The sequence below is a fragment of the Lithobates pipiens genome, unplaced genomic scaffold (assembly GCF_037356315.1).
Source record: "Lithobates pipiens isolate NorthernLeopardFrog02 unplaced genomic scaffold, aLitPip1_a1.2 Scaffold_16, whole genome shotgun sequence".
NCBI lineage: Eukaryota > Metazoa > Chordata > Amphibia > Anura > Ranidae > Lithobates > Lithobates pipiens.
Window position 1 is genome coordinate 119,666,569 of NW_027507748.1, and position 18,636 is coordinate 119,685,204.

The 18,636-nt window shown below is 40.4% G+C and overlaps 1 protein-coding gene across 1 annotated transcript; it reads right to left on the minus strand.

Annotated features, from left to right (window-relative positions):
• Window positions 1-239: 239 nt before the first annotated feature.
• Window positions 240-8,669, minus strand: CRYBA1 (crystallin beta A1). The gene is made up of 6 exons (XM_077480365.1): window positions 8,544-8,669; window positions 5,080-5,144; window positions 4,153-4,271; window positions 3,124-3,265; window positions 750-892; window positions 240-600 (listed from the first exon to the last, which is right to left on the minus strand). Exons 1-6 carry the CDS (start codon window positions 8,596-8,598, stop codon window positions 453-455), a joined length of 672 nt encoding a protein of 223 aa, XP_077336491.1. The 5' UTR covers window positions 8,599-8,669; the 3' UTR covers window positions 240-452.
• Window positions 8,670-18,636: the final 9,967 nt, after the last annotated feature.

Here is an 18,636-nt window from a genome sequence, read left to right on the forward strand (position 1 = left end):
AAGTAGTCTTGAGTTGTCTCAGCAATAACAATGACATTTTAGAATCACCCAAGGTGACTGCTGTAGCATAACTTTGTAACTTTCATTATTTTTCTAATTAATTTCCCAACTGTGATAAAGAAACCTAAGCCTGAATCTGATACAATATAAAATGTCAGCAGGTGCCGCAGCATCTATAACACATTTCTCAAGAAAAAAATGACTAGGGGTTTCCCAAGAGCAATTAATCAAAGAAAATCTTCAATATTATTATTTTTTAATTACATTTATTTTTCATTTTCGCAGTTGGTACAATTAAGAAGTAATTTTTCCAACATGCATTCACAGTACAACAAAATAATTTTGTTTCCGCTAGATTATCGTTAAAAGAGAATGGTAGCACCACAGAAAGCCTGTGAACAGTGACCTCTCACTAGCACGGCAATAGTAGTTGACAGGAGTGCCTTGGCCTTTTATTGCTGGATGCGTCGGATAGATTGGATTTGGAAAGTCTGGGCATGGGATCCCCACTCTCTCCAGTGCTTGTATTCACCTCCATGGTGGTCGGATTCCAGGATGTACTGGTAGCCACGATAACCGGGATACTGGTAACACACCCAGCTGCGAGAAAGTGAGTGCAATACATTAATATCAAAAAGCAGTGCTTTTCATTTGCAGATAGAATTAATTCATTCATGGAGCACTTTTTAAAACAAATATATATTTATTTTTAGCTCTAACCTGGTTTCTTCTTAGTGCTTAATACTTACGCTCCACACTGAACTTTCATGGATCCGACTTCATTGTTTCCCCAGCCCATAGCCTGTAGAGAAGGGTAGTCATCACATATCTCCCACTGGCGTCCAATGAAATTCTCCTTTTCAAAGATAACCAGCTTGGATTCTTTATGGTTCTGCATACAGGAAATAAAACATGTTAATTAATGTTTTAATGAGAATAATGTGTAAATCTATAGAACACTGGGGGTTTAAAGAGAAAGATATAGCCATAAGTATTAGAGTATCATTCATGAATACGAATCTAAAGCACTAATAAAAAGGAATGCACTTGGCAAACAATATGTAAACGTGTATAATCACTGGCCATATAATTGTTTTTTTGTGTCATTGCACTTCTGACCTTGTCTCCACCAGATTTTCCTCTAATTTAAAAAATTCTGACATGGAAAGTTGTGGTATCAACATGAATTTAACAAAGTTTGCCAGAAATACAGCAATAGAACTAGTAAAAAAAAAAAGAGAATTAACAAAAAAAAGCAACCACAAAGACGGATTGCACCATGGATAGTAATAGGTTTAGGGTGGTTTAAACTCTAATAAAAAAAAAGAAGGGGAAGACGTCTTTATGGGTGAACTCTAGTTAGAGAATACATTTAAAATAGTCTTTTTAAAAAAATAAGAAAAATTACCAGAGCATAGCTAAATTGCCACAGGCTCCATTATGAGGGGTCAACATACCTGTAATTTTTAAAAAGCTAGATGTTGCAGATGACAGCTCAGAGTCTAAAACCATGTCAAGAGCTTAGTTTACATGGCACTCATCCATACCGCTAAAATTAGGGCATTTATAACTAGACATGTGCGGTCCGTTTCATTCCGAATTAAAATTCAGACAAATTTTTGTTATTTGGAAATTCGGATATATCCGAATGAGAATAGTACCAAATATAAAAGAATCCGAAATACTGAAAAAAATTGCTGACGAAATTCGAATTCCAATAGTTTTTGAATACTTTTCAAATTCAAATACTTTTTGAATGCGAATGGTTTTCCAATTTCCAAAGAGAATAAAATAGAATAGAAAAAAAAAGAATAGAATAGAAAAAAAAATTATTCTGTTTCTTTATTTTCTATTCTATTTTATTCTCTTTGGAAATTGGAAAACTATTCGAATTAGAAAAATGTTCGAATTGGAAAACTATTCGAAATTGATTGGAAAATGAATAAACTAACCGAATTCCGAAAAACAAAAAAAACGAATTTAACGAAACTAATATATGTAAATAACAAAATGAAACAAAACAATTTTTTTCTTTCTGCTCGTGTCTATATCAAAGATTTATGGAACTATTTTGTCGTAAATTCCAGTTGAACATTCAGTTTAAATCTTCTAAATACATCCCAGGGGCATAAAAGGCATAAAACTGCTCTCGCAGTTTGTTTCTTTTGAGAGTAGCCACAACCTAAGTAGAAAAGCCTGCCAGCATGCTGTAGATAGATCTTGTTCTATGTGTGAAAGCAGTGGTCTCTCTACAGGGGTCCAGCAGTCAGAGCTCTGATCAGCAAGGGGCATTAGCTTTGCTAACTAAGGAGTTTTAGCTTTTTTTTTAATCAACAAAAGTGTTTATTGATGAGAACTTAAGGCACCACATGGAGTGTTTACAAAGGCATACAGTCAATGAACAGTAATATCTATTACAATTCCAACATTCTACAGAAGTTTGATAGTGCATAGCCATTGACATCTAACACATGTGTTAAGAATCATTGTAAGGGACCTGTCGTCCTCACTGTTCCCCTATCTAAGGGGGGCTCAGCGTGTTAACAAGAATATTAGAATTGAGGGAAACTAAAATATGTCCCAAAACAAATGAAAGAACGTAAACTAATACAAAATAACTCTCTCTAATTGCGCCGCTAACCCCGTCATTGAGAAGGTTATGTGATTATTAATAGGTCCTATCTGACGTACCTCGCCAAGTACTTTGCCTTTTTCATGTAGTACTGTGCTAAAAGATGTTCATCCTATCTATCTAGTGCCAGTTGTGGGAGTGCCACATCTGGTGAGCCCAGCCAACACTGCCATATGCCATAAAACTTATTTGGCGACTTCCTATGCTGATATGTATTTTTTTCCCTTACAAGGGTGATGAAGGCGTTTTAGCTTTGACTCAGCAAGCGCCATAAGAAGGCCACAGCTTCCACATCGCACATTTTTTGGTTTGATATATCTGGAATATATTTAGCTGATTTAACCTAAAAGTATTTGGGCTTTAAAACTAACTTCTAACAAACTCATAATCTTAGGATAAAAAGTACAATATATTTTAAGAGGCTAGATGTTTCTTGTTTTAGATGTTTTTCTATCCACTCAAAGCACCCACAGTCCCCATTACACACTCACAGCAGAACAGATTGGGCGGAAAGACATCAGGCGCTCAATGTGATAGGCATTACTGCCACTCCAGGCATCCCAACGGGGGTACTCTCCTCTTTCCAGGACAAACTGTTGACCGCAGAAGCTTGTGTGTTCATATCCAATCCATCTGTGTGAAAACAAGCAGGAGAATAAGTAAAATGTGGGTTGTAAGCAATGTCTATCTTGTCCACAGGTCCAATTGAATGCCACAGGGCACGGAATTTGAATAGGGCCTTCCACAATAATTTTTAGGGATGGTGTTCAAATCATTAATAAACTAAACTATCATTTTCTGTTTCACAGAGATAGAATGTCATATCAAAATAAGCCTACCTATGACCTAATGAGCACTTCCTAACCTCTCCTGCACCCAACAGAATTATTCACTGGGCCTTGACCAACACAGTACACCATAATATTAATGAATGTATTGTGTTTCCCTGATGGGCAATGGGGTTGATTCACTGAAGGAATAGAGACTTTTCACCTAGCAAAGTTGTGAAGTTGTGTTTACTCTGAACACCCAATCACATTCACTCTATCGAAAAAAAAATTGCTGGAGTTGAGCTTTAATTTTATTGAGGGCAACATGGGGTATTCCCAGGCTGCATAGTAGAACACAAACTGTCCTACCATTACATACATAAGGCCTAGAGTAGGCCAAAGCTTTAAGATGGCCATGGGAAGGAATCCTAGGCCTTACTCTGTCTAAATATATTTTTACTAAATGTTTTTAAAATAAACTTTATTTTTGAAAGGACAAAATATTAACTATCCAAATGAGTAAAAGATTATTGCAGTTTGAGAAAAGATTAGGATGCTGAGCACACACCTAAGCTAGTATTTGTATTTTGGACTTTTAAATATTTATCACAAATACCCATGTGAGCTACAGTTTTTCATTTAAGCAAGCAGTAATGTAAGAAATCTCTTCTAGAAATGAACTAATAAAGTTGTGTTTGGCTGTATATATGACCCAAGAAGTCTTAAAAGTCACTTAGAAGCCATACTTACGCTCCACATTCCACTTTCATAGACCTAATGTTATCAAAGCCGCACTCCATGATGTTTGCACAGGAGGAGGTGAATTCCATTCTCTTTCCTTGAAAGTTCTCTTGGTCATATACTGTAATCTGGTAGTAAAAAGAGCCATCATTTTACTGTCACATGACTTAATAACCATTCCTGTGGCAGGATTTACAAATCAAATTAAAAAGCAGCATTTGATAGCCATGCAAACAATACATTTTGTGGGGTGTAAATGGGATAAGATTGTACTGGAATGAATATGGTGTGGGTAGAAGTATGCATGCTTGATCTCCCTGCAGCTGGATCAGGTGATGGCTACCTTCCTTTGTATGGATACCCTGCAGACTAAGTTTGGGCTACCTCCAGTTCCACTTTTAGTTGAATGGCTGCATTTTCTCTGTAGCTGCTCTGTCCACTGTTTAGCATGCGCTTTCTAACTCTGGAGATCCTAAGTCTCAAGAGTAATCTTTGGTGTAAGCAGTTGAGCACATTGTCCCCAGCAGGAGCCTAAGGGAGCTGTTTATGATGGATTCTGCAATTTAATAGTTATGCAGTTATGTGATTTGTGACATGCTGCTTTTGTGGCTTTTTTTCTGCTTAAAACAAATTCAGATAAGGATGATGAATGAATATTTTTGTTTTGCTGGTCCCATGGTTTCTTGTTCTTGGTGCCAAACAAAAGAGACTATTTTGAGCAGCCGAGAAGAAATACAATAAAGTAAACACAAGTGGCTCTTTTTAGTCGTTTTTGGTAATACTCTCCTATAACATGATCTCTGTGTTGGATCATGTTCAGGATACAACCCAGATACAGAACATCTAATCTACATGAAGTCTCAGTGTTCTTTCATTTGAAATAACTGTGCTATTGTTATCCCCACTAGCTCTCCCTCATGCACAATATCTGGATACCTTCCAGGGTCCCAGAGGAACAGGAAGTGGGTTGATCTGGGCCATTTTTTCAGAGGTGATGTCTTCTGCAAAAAAAAAGAAAGAAAAATGAAAAAAAAAACATTTATATCACACTTTCACAAAATGGGATGTTGTTATCATATCCTATCACCTGTTATTTATATTTCCAGCATGTTACGCTATCCCGTGTTCAAAACTGTTTTCAACAAGAGAGATTTAAAGTGCATATAGAAATGTAGAAGCCCTCTGCATTTCTGGTAGATCAACAGGGTTTTTTGTACTTGCTGCATTTTAAAGGGATACAACATGGAGAAATGTACATGTACTATTTTTTTTTCTTGACATACAGTTTAAGTTTCAGTAAATGGGTGTTAAGATCCTAGACATCAGAACACAACACATTGGTTAAGCTACATTTCTATGTGTGTGCTGTTATTTATATTTATATATATATATATATATATATATATATATATATATATATATATATTTTTTTATAATAATAAAAAAATCCTCCTTTTAACAGTAGCAACAGACTACCTGTGTTTACTTTGCGGTCAAATCTGTAAACTGGCCTCCATGCCATACCTAAGGATGTGACATTTTAGGGCTGAACTGCAAAACAGGCAGTTAGTAGTCTCAATATCAGAAATGAATAAGGAAGTCAAATATTAAAGGATTTGCAGTTCTTGCAGCTCAACTTTGTGAACTATGACACAGCTACTGTACTTACAAATAGATAATGAAGACAGTGTGCTGCAAGCTTTCAAACAAATTTCATTAATTATAATGGAGAGACATGCATTCTCCTTTAGTTCTTTAATCACTTCTGATTACTCTCTGGCTAATGAAGAGGGTACATGGTTCCCTTTCATATATAAGCATGTCAGTAAAAAAAAAAAAAAAAGATGTATGGGTTTTTCATTTCTACCAACATTCATGCCATGTATCAGATACTTAGCTAAACCACTCTTTAGCTTTCATTTGAAACCCTTTCAATAATCAATCCCAATATATATATATAGCACATTTAAAGTTAAAGTGGAACTTCACTCTCCCAATCAACATTGATTATTTTTAATCCTCATGCTTCTAGCATTAGTAAATAGACAGGAAAGTATATCATATTTACTTGTTTTACACTTTTTTTCCCCTTACACTTCTTCAGTTACTTACTGGTTTCTTGCCTAAGCAAATTATGTCATACATCCCAGGAGTCTTCAGAAGGGGAGGAGAGAAGGAGGGGTTTTCTCAGCTAATCACGCTATCCTGCATGCATGCTTGAGCTAAGGGCAGATGGATTCAATGAAGTAAATGCTACATGAATCAATTGACCTTATTCAAGATGGCCATGGCCAGAAATTCTAGGGGGCAGTAGCAGCTGGTGCTCAAAATTTTTGGGGGTGCGCAAACAAACAAAACAATTCTGAAAAAAAACACCAATTGCAACTTCACTGTGCCATCAAATACAGCCACTGTGCCATCAAACACAGCCACTGTGCCCATCAATTGCAGCACCTGTGCCCATCATATGCAGCCAGTGTCCCATCATATGGAGCTTATGCCCATCATATGTATCCTGTGTGCCCATTAACTGCAGCGCCTGTGCCCATCATATGCAGCCTGTGTGCCCATCAAATGTAGCCTGTGCCCATCATATGTAGCCTCTGTGACCCATCATATGTAGCCTCTGTGCCCATCATATGAATCCTCTGTGCCCATCATATTTAGCCTGTGTGTCCATCATATGCAGCCTGTGTGCTCATCATATGCACCCTGTGTGACCCATCATATGCAGCCTGTGTGACCCATCATATGCAGCCTGTGTGACCCATCATATGTAGCCTCTGTGACCCATCATATGTAATATGTGTGCCCATCATATGCAGCCTCTGTGACATCCCGTCTGACTGGCACACTTTTACCCCATCCTGGTGAGGGCAGCGAGCTGTGGGACATGCAGCAGTTGATGGTGCTCCTGTGTCCTCCATGGCTCTCTGTCCTCTCCTGTTCTGTTCCATTGCTGTCTTCTGTTCCATTAGGTGTCCAATCAGGACACCTGTGCCTTCAGCCAATCAGGTGATGGGTATTAGAGCCACACCTCCGATTGGCTGCAAGGCAGTTCAGTGTTAGCAAAGAAAATATTAATTTGCTTTGCTAACCCATCTGGGTGAATGCTTTGCGCTCGCAGTTCACCTTTTTTGAAGCCTATTAGAGCCTATGGCTCTAATCAGGTGCATCAAAAACACCCCCCTGCTGCTATAATTCAGGCACCCAGTGACCAAAATGGAGCAGAATGCCTGAACAGCGGCCATGGATAGATTCACGCAATACATGAATATATCCATTATACACAGAGAGGGGTGGCTGGAGAGAGGGAGCAGTGGCCAAGGGCCTTATGGACACACCACCACTGCTAGGGGGTTGTTTTTCAAAGTGATTTCTCACTTTGGTTTGTGGTGCTTGGATGCAATGAAGATCCACATTAGTTTTCAGATAAACAGCTAAATAGCCTTCAGCACATACCTTGCATGTGACACACCTGATTGGCTCTTAGTGCTGCCCTTCCCTGTCTCACTCTGCAAGCTGCTGTACAGGGGATAACATGAGCCTTCAGCACATACCTTGCATGTGGCACACCTGATTGGCTCTTAGTGCTGCCCCTCCCTGTCTCAGGCTGCAAGCTGCTGTACAGGGGATAACATGAGCCTTCAGCACATACCTTGCATGTGACACACCTGATTGGCTCTTGGTGCTGCCCTTCCCTGTCTCACTCTGCAAGCTGCTGTACAGGGGATAACATGAGCCTTCAGCACATACCTTGCATGTGGCACACCTGATTGGCTCTTAGTGCTGCCCCTCCCTGTCTCAGGCTGCAAGCTGCTGTACAGGGAATAACATGAGCCTTCAGCACATACCTTGCATGTGGCACACCTGATTGGCTCTTAGTGCTGCCCCTCCCTGTCTCAGGCTGCAAGCTGCTGTACAGGGAATAACATGAGCCTGATATTAAGAGGGATTTAGGGATTTATACTAGTTGCTTTCAGCAATACACTGTATGAGTTTTAATGATACCATAGCAAGCTATAAATTTAGCTTGGCACATGTAGTAGTCTTTGCTTCCAATGTTACAATACAGATAGTCCATAATGATCATTAGGCATTTACCTAATTAGAATATCAGTAGTTACATGACTTTAGGGTGTCCCCAAGATTAGCAATTATATTTATATATGTAATCTGTAAATGTTTAACTTCACCCTATGTTCCTTCCATCTGATATTACATTGACCTATCCCATTATGACTATGTATTTCTATGTCTGCTTTCAACAGCGAAACATAAATACAAACACTGTAGAATCTTTTTTTGAGAGAGACTCCCTATTCCGTGTATAGTACTAGATCCTGTATAAATGCAGCTTAATTTCTGGAACTGGGTCCCTGATGGAGCTGTGCACTCACCTCGCTCAGTCTGAACTGCTGGGATCTCCATCTGGCACTCGCCTATTCCCTCCATCCATTCACAGGGTTTATATAGGGAGATGAGCCACAGGTCTTAATGCCAGCTTTTCACCTCGTGTCAGCACAATGCGGTCTGCGCTATTGTCCCCTGCTGATCCCAGGCCTCCTGTATATTGCTATCTGCATGACTGAGCCACTATCTATGACCTCACTACACTGTCCAGCTTCTACCACTTTTTGAATACATTTTGTATATATAACATTTTGGGACATACTACATTAATAAATATATGAATATATATACAGTATACATTCCGAATAACATCTGTTATATAGGGATCATTCTTTGCGTTCATTTATCTACCTATTTCAGGATAACATCCATCGACACATATTATTGTGTCTATAGGCATCATTCTTTGAGATCATTTATCTACTTATTTAAGAATCAGGATTTTTTCTTTACATTTTGTTTATTTATTTAATTTGTGTAAGATGCTACCCTAGTCATTCATATACAACTACAATGAAAATCAGTTTGATCCAATAAACTAGGAGCGACGGGTGAGTAAACATATGCATTAGATGCTGCTTGAGACAAATTATACATGTACATGTTAGTTTACCCTGCATGGACAAACACAAGTTCACTGTAATTTCCAAAAGTAAAAACGTACTTGTTAATAGCTTCAAAATATTTCAGATTTAAAAGGGTCGCTTACTTTAACCACTTCAGCCCCGGAAGAATTTACCCCCTTCCGGACCTGAGCACTTTTTTTTTATTCGTCACTGCATCACTTTAACTGACAATTGTGCGGTCATGCGACGTTGCACCCAAACAAAATTGGCGTCCTTTTTTTTCCCACAAATGGAACTTTCTTTTGGTGGTATTTTATGACCTCTGTGATTTTTATTTTTTGCGCTATAAACAAAAAAAAAGTGACAATTTTGAAAAAAAAGCAATATTTTTACTTTTTGCTATAATAAATATCCCCAAAAAATATATAAAAATGTTTTTTTTCCTCAGTTTAGGCCAATATGTATTCTTCTACATATTTTTGGTAAAAAAAAAAAATGCAATAAGCATATATTGATTGTTTTGGACAAAAGTTATAGCGTCTACAAAATAGGGGATAGATTTATGGCATTTTATTATTATTATTATTTTATTAGTAATGGCGGTGATCTGCAATTTTTATCGTGACTGCGACTTTATGGCGGACACATCGGACACTTTTGACACTATTTTAAGGCCATTGTCATTTACACAGCGATCAGTGCTATAAAAATGCACTGATTACTGTGTAAATGACACTGGCAGGGAAGGGGTTAAACACTAGGGGGCGATCAAGGTATTAAGTGTGTCCTAGGGAGTGATTCTAACTGTGGGGGGATGGGCTACTTAGGACATGACAGTGATCACTGCTCCCGATGACAGGGAGCAGTAGATCTTTGTCCTGTCACTAGGCAGAATGGGGAAATGCCTTGTTTACATAGGCATCTCCCCGTTCTGATGCTCCGTGACACAATCATCGAGTCCACAGGTCGTGCAGGCACGGTCACAGAGCACGATGCTGTGTCTTAAAGGGGATGTACCTGTACACCCATTTGTGCAGCCATGCCATTGTGCCGACATATATTGTCGTGCACTGGTCGACAAGCAGTTAACACAAATATCACTTTGCCTATTCAGGGCAAAATTAAAGTGTCTGCTGATAGCTCCAGCAAGGTATACTCGCCGATCCATGTTCCCTCGCCAACCTTCTTGCTCTGTTTCTCTCAAAGGACGTTGCTTCCAAATATGGGGAACATATGGGGAACCTCCCTTTTATTACAGTGCTGTGACCTGAATTGCCAGCTTAGTGTTTCATATTACCCTTACATCAGTTAAGTATGTTTTTTCTTTTGCCTTCTGTTCTCTTATAATCAGATTTTAAAGATTTTTTGTAATAGTAATCTGGGAACTGAAGACATACAAAATGGATGCCGCCTAACATTATGCAAAGTTTGTTTGTGATTTTTGCCTTGGTTGCAGATCTCATTTAAATTTCATTTGTACCTAAAGGGTCAGACCAACTTAAAGTGATATATTTTTATTATTATACAGGATTTTTATAGCGCCAATAGTTTACGCAGCGCTTTACAATATAAAAGGGAAACAATACAGTTATAATACAATAAAATACAAGAGGATTAAGAGGCCCCTGCTCAGAAGAGCTTACAATCTAATAGGGTGGGGCAGGTGGTACAAAAGGTTGTAACTCTGGGGAATGAGCTGATGGAAGTGGTAAAAGATTAGTTGGAGATGTGATGGGCTTCCCTGAAGAGTTGAATTCTCAGGGATCGCCTGAAGGTAGCAAGAGTAGGGGGTAGCCAGACAGGTTGAGGTAGCGAGTTCCAGAGGATGGGAGAGGCTCTGGAGAAATCCTGGAGATGAGCATGGGAGGAAGAGACGAGGGAGCTTAAGAGTAAAAGGTCTTGAGAAAAGTGGAGAGGACAGTTTAGGTGATATTTGGAGACAAGATTGGTGATGTAGCTTGGGCCAGAGTTGTGAATGGCTTTGTATGTTGTGGTTAGTATTTTGAATTAAATTTGCTGGGCGATTGGGAGCCAGTATAGGATTGGAGGAGAGGGTGTTAACAGCAGTGTTAATTTTGTCAGCAAATTTTGATTTAGTTTTGGTCCTAGTCTTAGGACTAAAATGGCATTTTAGTTTTAGTCCTATTTTAGTCTTCTGCAAGTGACTGGAGATTTAGTCATATTTAGCCGATCTCCAGCTTCCTGACGACGTTAAACTGCGAAATGTGTAGAAGCTGTGGGAGATATACTTTCTTTGAGGAATTAGCCAGAACAGGTCGGCTGAGTGGAGGGAGTAGAGTACCACCTGCGGAACATCATTGGCTTCCCCGATCCTATGCTGTTTTCTTATGGCTGGATAAGCTTTGTGTCGGCTAATAGACACACTGAAATGTGAGTACAATATGTTTTAAAAGAATTTCCTAATTAAAGGTGAAACGGTTTTACACTATATTGGTTCTACTTCTCTTTAACGGGAGAAGTAAATTGAGGATTGGTTATCTGTTGAATGAACAGAAGGTTTACTGTATGGTGAAGTCTGGTGAATGGCCATTCTATAAGGTTGTGGTGGCAGGATATTGGTTTTCCCTTGGTGACACATGTGGAATATTCATCAGAAGATGAATGGGGATTGAGATGACACAGTTGGAGATGATTGAAACAACCATTGCTTATTAAGGACTATGATTTTTTGAGACACAAATTTGCATTTGATGTTATAAACAGTGTTTTATTGTATATTTGGGGGCCACTTTGGGGGTTCATAATGTATTATGGTAATATAGTGATTATAAGGCCCCTTTCACACATGCGGACATTATGTCTGTATTTCATCCATCCATTTGCGGATGAAATAAGGACATACATGCATCCCTATGGGATAGCGGGTGTCTGCAGATGAACATCCGCAGACACCCGATATTGTCCGCCTCCGCTACTGTCCGATTCTGCAGACGGAGGAAAATCCTATTTTTCTATCCATCTGCAGAGCGGATCAGATGAACACAGACTCATCAGACTCACAGTGCTCATCCGATCCCCCATAGAGGAGAGCGGAGAGCTGACAGGGCGGTCCCTGCACAGTGTGCAGAGACCGCCCTGTCCACCGCCGGCTCAGCAGGGACAACGGAGCGATCCACCCTGAGCAAGCGGATCATCACGGGGCGTATCATTACTGATCCATCCCGTGTGAAAGGGGCATAAGTGAGTTTTGGCACATATTTAGTTAAAGTATTTTTAGAGTATCAGAATATCAGCAGGAGGCGCAATCCCCAAGTATATATTGTGCATTCACGTGTGCTGCTTTTTAGCCAAGGGCGTGGTGAGCCACTCACAATTTTGCCTGAGAAGAACACAGCCATGAATAAATGGTACAAAAACATCCTCAGGCTCCGAGAACAACTTCTCCTAACAATCTAAGAACAGTTTGGTGATAAAACAACAATGCTTTTTCCAGCATGATGGAGCTCCTTACCATAAGGCAAAAGTGATAACTAAGTGGTTTGGGGAGGTGGGAACAAAAAACTGAAATTTTGGGTCCATGACCAGGAAAGGGAGCAGTCAAGGCGAGAGATAACAAGGGAGTGAAGGAGAAACTTGGTGGTTTCATTTGTTAAAAGGGGGCGAATTTTAGAGATTTTACAAAGGTGAATTCTACAAACTTTTGACAAATATTTAAGATATATGGATGCCTGTTCTACATATCTGTGAGGCTGGGTTCACACTAAGTGGTTTGGGGAAGTGGGAACAAAAAACTGAAATTTTGGGTCCATGTCCAGGAAACTAGCCAGACCTTAATCCCTTTGAGAACTTGTGGTGGACTGGTGGTCATGGTCAATCCGACCTCAAGAGGCTGGTGAGGGAACCAAAAAAACCCCCATAAATTCTGATAAGTTGCAACAATTGATTATACAAGAATGGGCAGTGCCACTGCCAGTGCTGGATCGATATCAGATTAGAAAATATTGACTCTTTACATAAACTTAATGCAATTGTCAATTAAAGCATTTGACACTTATGCAATGCTTTACCGGATACAATGATCTGACACAAATGTCAGATCATGTATACCAGATACACCTGACACAAAAAGATGTAAAAACACTGAAGCAACACTGGCAGACATTGTCAAAATTAATATTGGTGTCATTTTGGCCATAGCTGTACATACATGTACATGGCCAAGTACAACACACACAGACAGCAGCACACTGCAGTGACTGCACAGGCACTGTTATTACCTGTCTGGCACAGGCACAGCATAATAAACCAATACTTGAGGGTAATGCTTATTTCTACAATAAGAATAAGTTTAATGTCATTTTATTATTTCAACAGTTCTAATTCTGAGATACATTCAAAGAAAAAGTGCACAGTCTAAAATGAATGCCATTAGTGTGTGGATTTACTGGATTATAACAGTCACTGCTTTTTATTAACTACTCTCTCTCTCAGCATTCACAATGACAATAATAGAGGTAAGTATCACACTAAAAGACTACTGGGGCAGGACCCTGGCGCAAGGTAAGGCTCAAATGCTGCTCTATTTGACCGTTACTGATCAATTTTTCTTTTTCCTCTCACCTCACTCACACTGGCGTAGGACTTGTCACGTGGCACTGGGTCTGGATTGTGTAAGTAGGCGGAGCTCCGTAAAAAAATGGAAGTTGGTAAACAACCCTCCTTGCCATTTTCGTCTCGTTGTCATCCGAGATCCAATTTCCATCATAGTTTTCGTCAGTGGACGAAAATGTGCTGTACTTTTAGTTCCATTTTCGGCACTGTAAAAATGCCGCTGACGAAAACGTTGACAAAAATGTTTTCGTTGACAAAATTAACACTGGTTGGCAGACATTGAGTGGTTGGTAAGGCGAGAGATAACAAGGGAGTGAAGGAGAAGGTTGGTGGTTTCATTTGTTATAAGGGGGCGAATTTTAGAGATGTTACGGAGGTGAATTCTACAAACTTTTGACAAATATTTAAGATATATGGTTGCCTGTTCTAAATATCTGTGAGGCTGGGTTCACACTTATGTGAATTGGATGCCAGTTTCCAGCTCTCAATTGATCAGTTTCACACATCTTCGGAGTGGAAAGGGTCCTGTGCATCTTTGGCTCAGGCAGAAATTTGGACCTGATTCGCACCTGAACCGGTGAACAGGGATGCACCTGACCCCTGCTGTGAAATGCGGCCGTGGCATGTGTGAACCCGGCCTGAGGTGACAACTCCTTGTGCTTGCTTTACATATCATTGGCAACTAGACATGTGCATTCGTTTTCGTCCGAATGCATTTTCGTCCGAATTTCAGGTATTTTAGTTTTCGTTTTGACAAACTATAACGAAAGCACAGAATCCGAAAAACGAAAGATCCGACATAAATAAATGCTTTATTTTCATTTTCGTTATTACAACAGTTCGATATAGAATAGGAGATTCAACGTGACTCTGACAATAACAATCTGTGTCTATTGAATCTGTGGTCAAATGTGCCTAACCTTAGCTCTATTAGTCCAAGATTATATAGAGAAAAGATTTGACAGAGAGAAAATATTCAACATACAGAGAAAAGATTCGACAGAGAGAAAAGATTCTGGAATTGGGTAGGGGAAGTAAAATAAAAATAATAATGATGATGATGAATGTTATTGGCTGATTGTAACCAAAGAGGAGGAGCAGTAAAATAGCTAGAAATAAGTACACACGTACACTCAACTTACTTTCACTTACGAGTGCTAGCAGAGAGAGACACACACACTGAATCATTTCAGAAGACAGTCAATGTTAGCTGGTCCATTTGAATTGTCACTTGTCAGAGAACCCAAATTATTATTAAGCATAAGCACAGCAGCAGAACAATAGTGAAGCAAGCTACAGTTCAACTTAGCTTTTTTCCTAATAATCTGCTGCTATTGTGTTAGTGTGAGAACCTTATAGTGATACTAGTGTTGCTGCTAGTGTTGTTGTGATAGCCTCAGAGGCTGCCTGTGTTGTGAGGGGGATTTATTATTATAGAATCTTGTTACCTGTCTGATCAGTGATCGCTATCACCAGTCCACCAGTTTCTGTTTGAACGAGTATATAATATATATACAGAAACACTTGTAGATGGCCCAGGAACGTCCTCCAATGCCTCCATGTCGCTCTCAAAATGGCTTGTCGCCATATTTGTTATTATCAGTCACTCACTATCTGACACCTGACACTGTGAGACTTAGACGATTCATTCAACATGAACGACGGAGATTTGACAAAGCAATGAAAAACACACACGTTATTATAATATTCGACGGAGCATCGAAACTGTACGATGCTGCAATCGTACATTTCCGGAGTCAATGCTCCGCCTATAGGCTATATAGAGTTTAGCAGCTCCGTCAAATCTTCTTTATACATTCGACAGACACCATAAGCCTTCAAAGACAGATTCAACCGTAATTCATGTGGGTTTTCGGACGAATGCAATTTTTGAACGAAAAACTAAATAAATATAAACGAATTTCGGGAGTAACTAAATACATTTATTTTTCGGACGAAAACGAAATTCCGAAATGAAATATTTCACTCTGCACATGTCTATTGGCAACAACTCCTGGTACTAGGGATGAGCCAAACCCCCCCCCCCCCCGTTCTGCGCATAGCAGAACATGCAAAAAATTTGTTCGAACACGCGAACACCGTTAAGGTCTATGAGACACAGACGTGAAAAATCTAAAGTGATAATTTAAAAGGCTTATATGCAAGTTATTGTCATAAAAAGTGTTTGGGGACCTGGGTCCTACCCCAGCGGACATGTATCAATGCAAAAAAAGTTTTAAAAACTGCAGTTTTTTCGGCAGCAGTGATTTTAATAATGCTTAAAGTGAAACAATAAAAATGAAATATTCCTTAAATATCGTGCATGGGGGGTGTCCTTAGTATGCTTGTAAAGTAGCACATTCTTCCTGTGTTTAGAACAATACCACAGCAAAATGAAATTTCTAAAGGAAAAAAAATAATTTAAAACTACTCGCGGTTGTACTGTATTGTTGGGTCCCAGCAATATAGATGAAAATCATTGAAATAACAGCATGGGTTGGTATGGAAATTAAGGGGAACCTTGCACCCAAATTTTTTAAAAAAATGGTATGGGGGTCCCCCAGGCACCCAGGCACTATATACTCTGAATAGCAGTATATATACTATATGGATACTATCACAGATACTCTTGATGGGTGCAGGAATGGGAATGGGGCATTGAAATAGTATATGAAAAAATGTAATTACATGCCCCTGTTAAACAGGGGTAGAAAAATTGGGCCTTGAGTGGTGGTGCCACAACACTGTAAGCCCTCACAGTTACTCTTGTTTGGCGCAGGAACAGGCCCTGCTTGAAATATTATATCAAAAAGTGTAATTACATGCCCCTGTTAAACAGGGGCAGAAAAAATTGGGCCTTGGGTGGTGGTGGTTGTGCCCTAAACCAAAAATATTGTTGAAAGCTAGCATCATCATGATTGAGGAGGAATAGGATAGTCAGCATAGGCAGTCTTCAAGGGATCCCACAGCCATAAAAAAATCAATCAGTTACAGCAGAATTAGGTGCTTGATAGCTGCTGATCCAACACTGATTCATTTTTATGAATGTGAGCCTATCAATGGAGTCTGTGGACAGGTGTACACCATGATCCATTACAAACCCTCCAGCAGCACTGAATGTATGTTCAGAAAGAATGCTGGATGCAGGACAGGCCAGTAGCCCAATTGCATATTGAGAAAGTTCTGGCCAGTTGTCCATCCTCAAGACCCAGTAACCCAGTGTATTCTCTGTTGGAAAGGTCTCCAAGTCTGCTCTTGTCTCTAGATATTCCTGCACCATGTAATGCAGACGCTGGCGATGGTTGCTTAAACCGATTAGGCCTTGGTGTTGAGGGCTGAAAAATTGTCTAAAGGCATCGGTCAGCTGCCCGCCTTCTCCACTGCTGTTTCTCTGACTGAATGGAGCCTCAGCAACACGTTGTCCAACAAATTGTAATCTCCCATGGTCTGGAAATGCACCTTAAACCATGTAACGTGGTGTATCAAGAAGGGTTGCCAGCCAGTAATGATCCCTCTCTTTGATACCATGAATCCTAGGGTCCTTTCACAGGCTTTTCAGAATCAGGGAGGCCATGCAGCGTAAGTTTGTAGAGGCATTCAATTCTGAGTCCTCTGAGTCACTAAGGATCACATGATCCGTAACTATCTTCTCCCAGCCACGTACAACTCCTTGGGTTTCTGGTGACTGAAAACCATCCCTTGAAGACTACTGCTGAGCATTATCCTCTACATCCATGCTGACAAAATCCTCTTTCTCCTCCTCCTCTTCTTCCTGTGTGTTTGGTGGGCCCGCAGAAATGCTATCTGGATAAAGGGGGCCTTGAGAGGTAAGGTGCCCTTATTCCACAAAGCGTGTGCTCCAACAGGAAGATTAGAGGGACAGTGTCCCTGATGCATGCACTGTCTCTGCTCACCATTCTTGTGGCCCAACTGGTGACAGGACAGTGCATGCATCCTTGATCAGTAGCCACTGGCTTGGCGAAAAGAAGCCAAGCTCCCCTGACCCTGTCCTGATGCCATATTCATACAGGTACTCATTGATAACCCTCTGCTGCGTGTGCAGCTGCTGCAGCATCGGCAACGTTGAGTTCCACCTGGTGGGCATGTCACAAATGAGGCGGTTGGTGGGTAGGTTGCATTTCCTGTGAATGTCATTTTATGACCCAGAAAATGACCACACACTTTTCTGGCCTGCCTCATAACATCCTGTAAGCCTGGGTACCTGCTCAAGAATTGCTGCAGCACTCAATTCAGGATGTGTGCCAAACATGGAACTTAGGTCAAGTGTCCCTGTCAGAGGGCGGAGAGAAGGTTGGTGCTATAGTCGCATACAACCATTCCTGGCTGAAGCTGGCATGGCGCCAACCACCTCTGAGTCTGCCCCAGCAGAGCTGACAGAATCTCTGCCCCAGTGTGGCTCCTGTCCCCTAAGCAGACCAACTCAAGCACCACATGGCATCTTTTTGCCTGACTGCTTGCGTAGCTCCTTGAACACTTATGGAGCACTGCTGGTTCAGATGACAAATCTGCAGAAAAGGCCATAGAGGAAGAAGAAGAGGAGGGGGTGGAGGAGAGAGCTGTGGCAGAATCACCACTAGCATTTTGGAGGCATGGTGGCAGAACAAGCTCCAACAATACTGAACCCTGTCCTGCATCCTTCCCAGCTGCCAGCAGAGTTACCCAGTGTACCATGAAGGAACGATAACATCCCTGCCCATGCCTCCTGGACCATGAGTCAGCGGTAATATGCACCTTACTGCTGACCGCCCTGTCCAGCAAGACCAAAACATTGCCTTCCACATGCCGGTAGAGAGCCGGATTTGCCTTCCGTGAAAAGAAATGGAGTTTTGGAACCTTCCACTGAGGTACAGCACATTCCGCAAATTAATGAAAGGGGGAAGAGTCTACCAGCTGAAAAGGCAGCAGTTGCAATGCTAGCAAT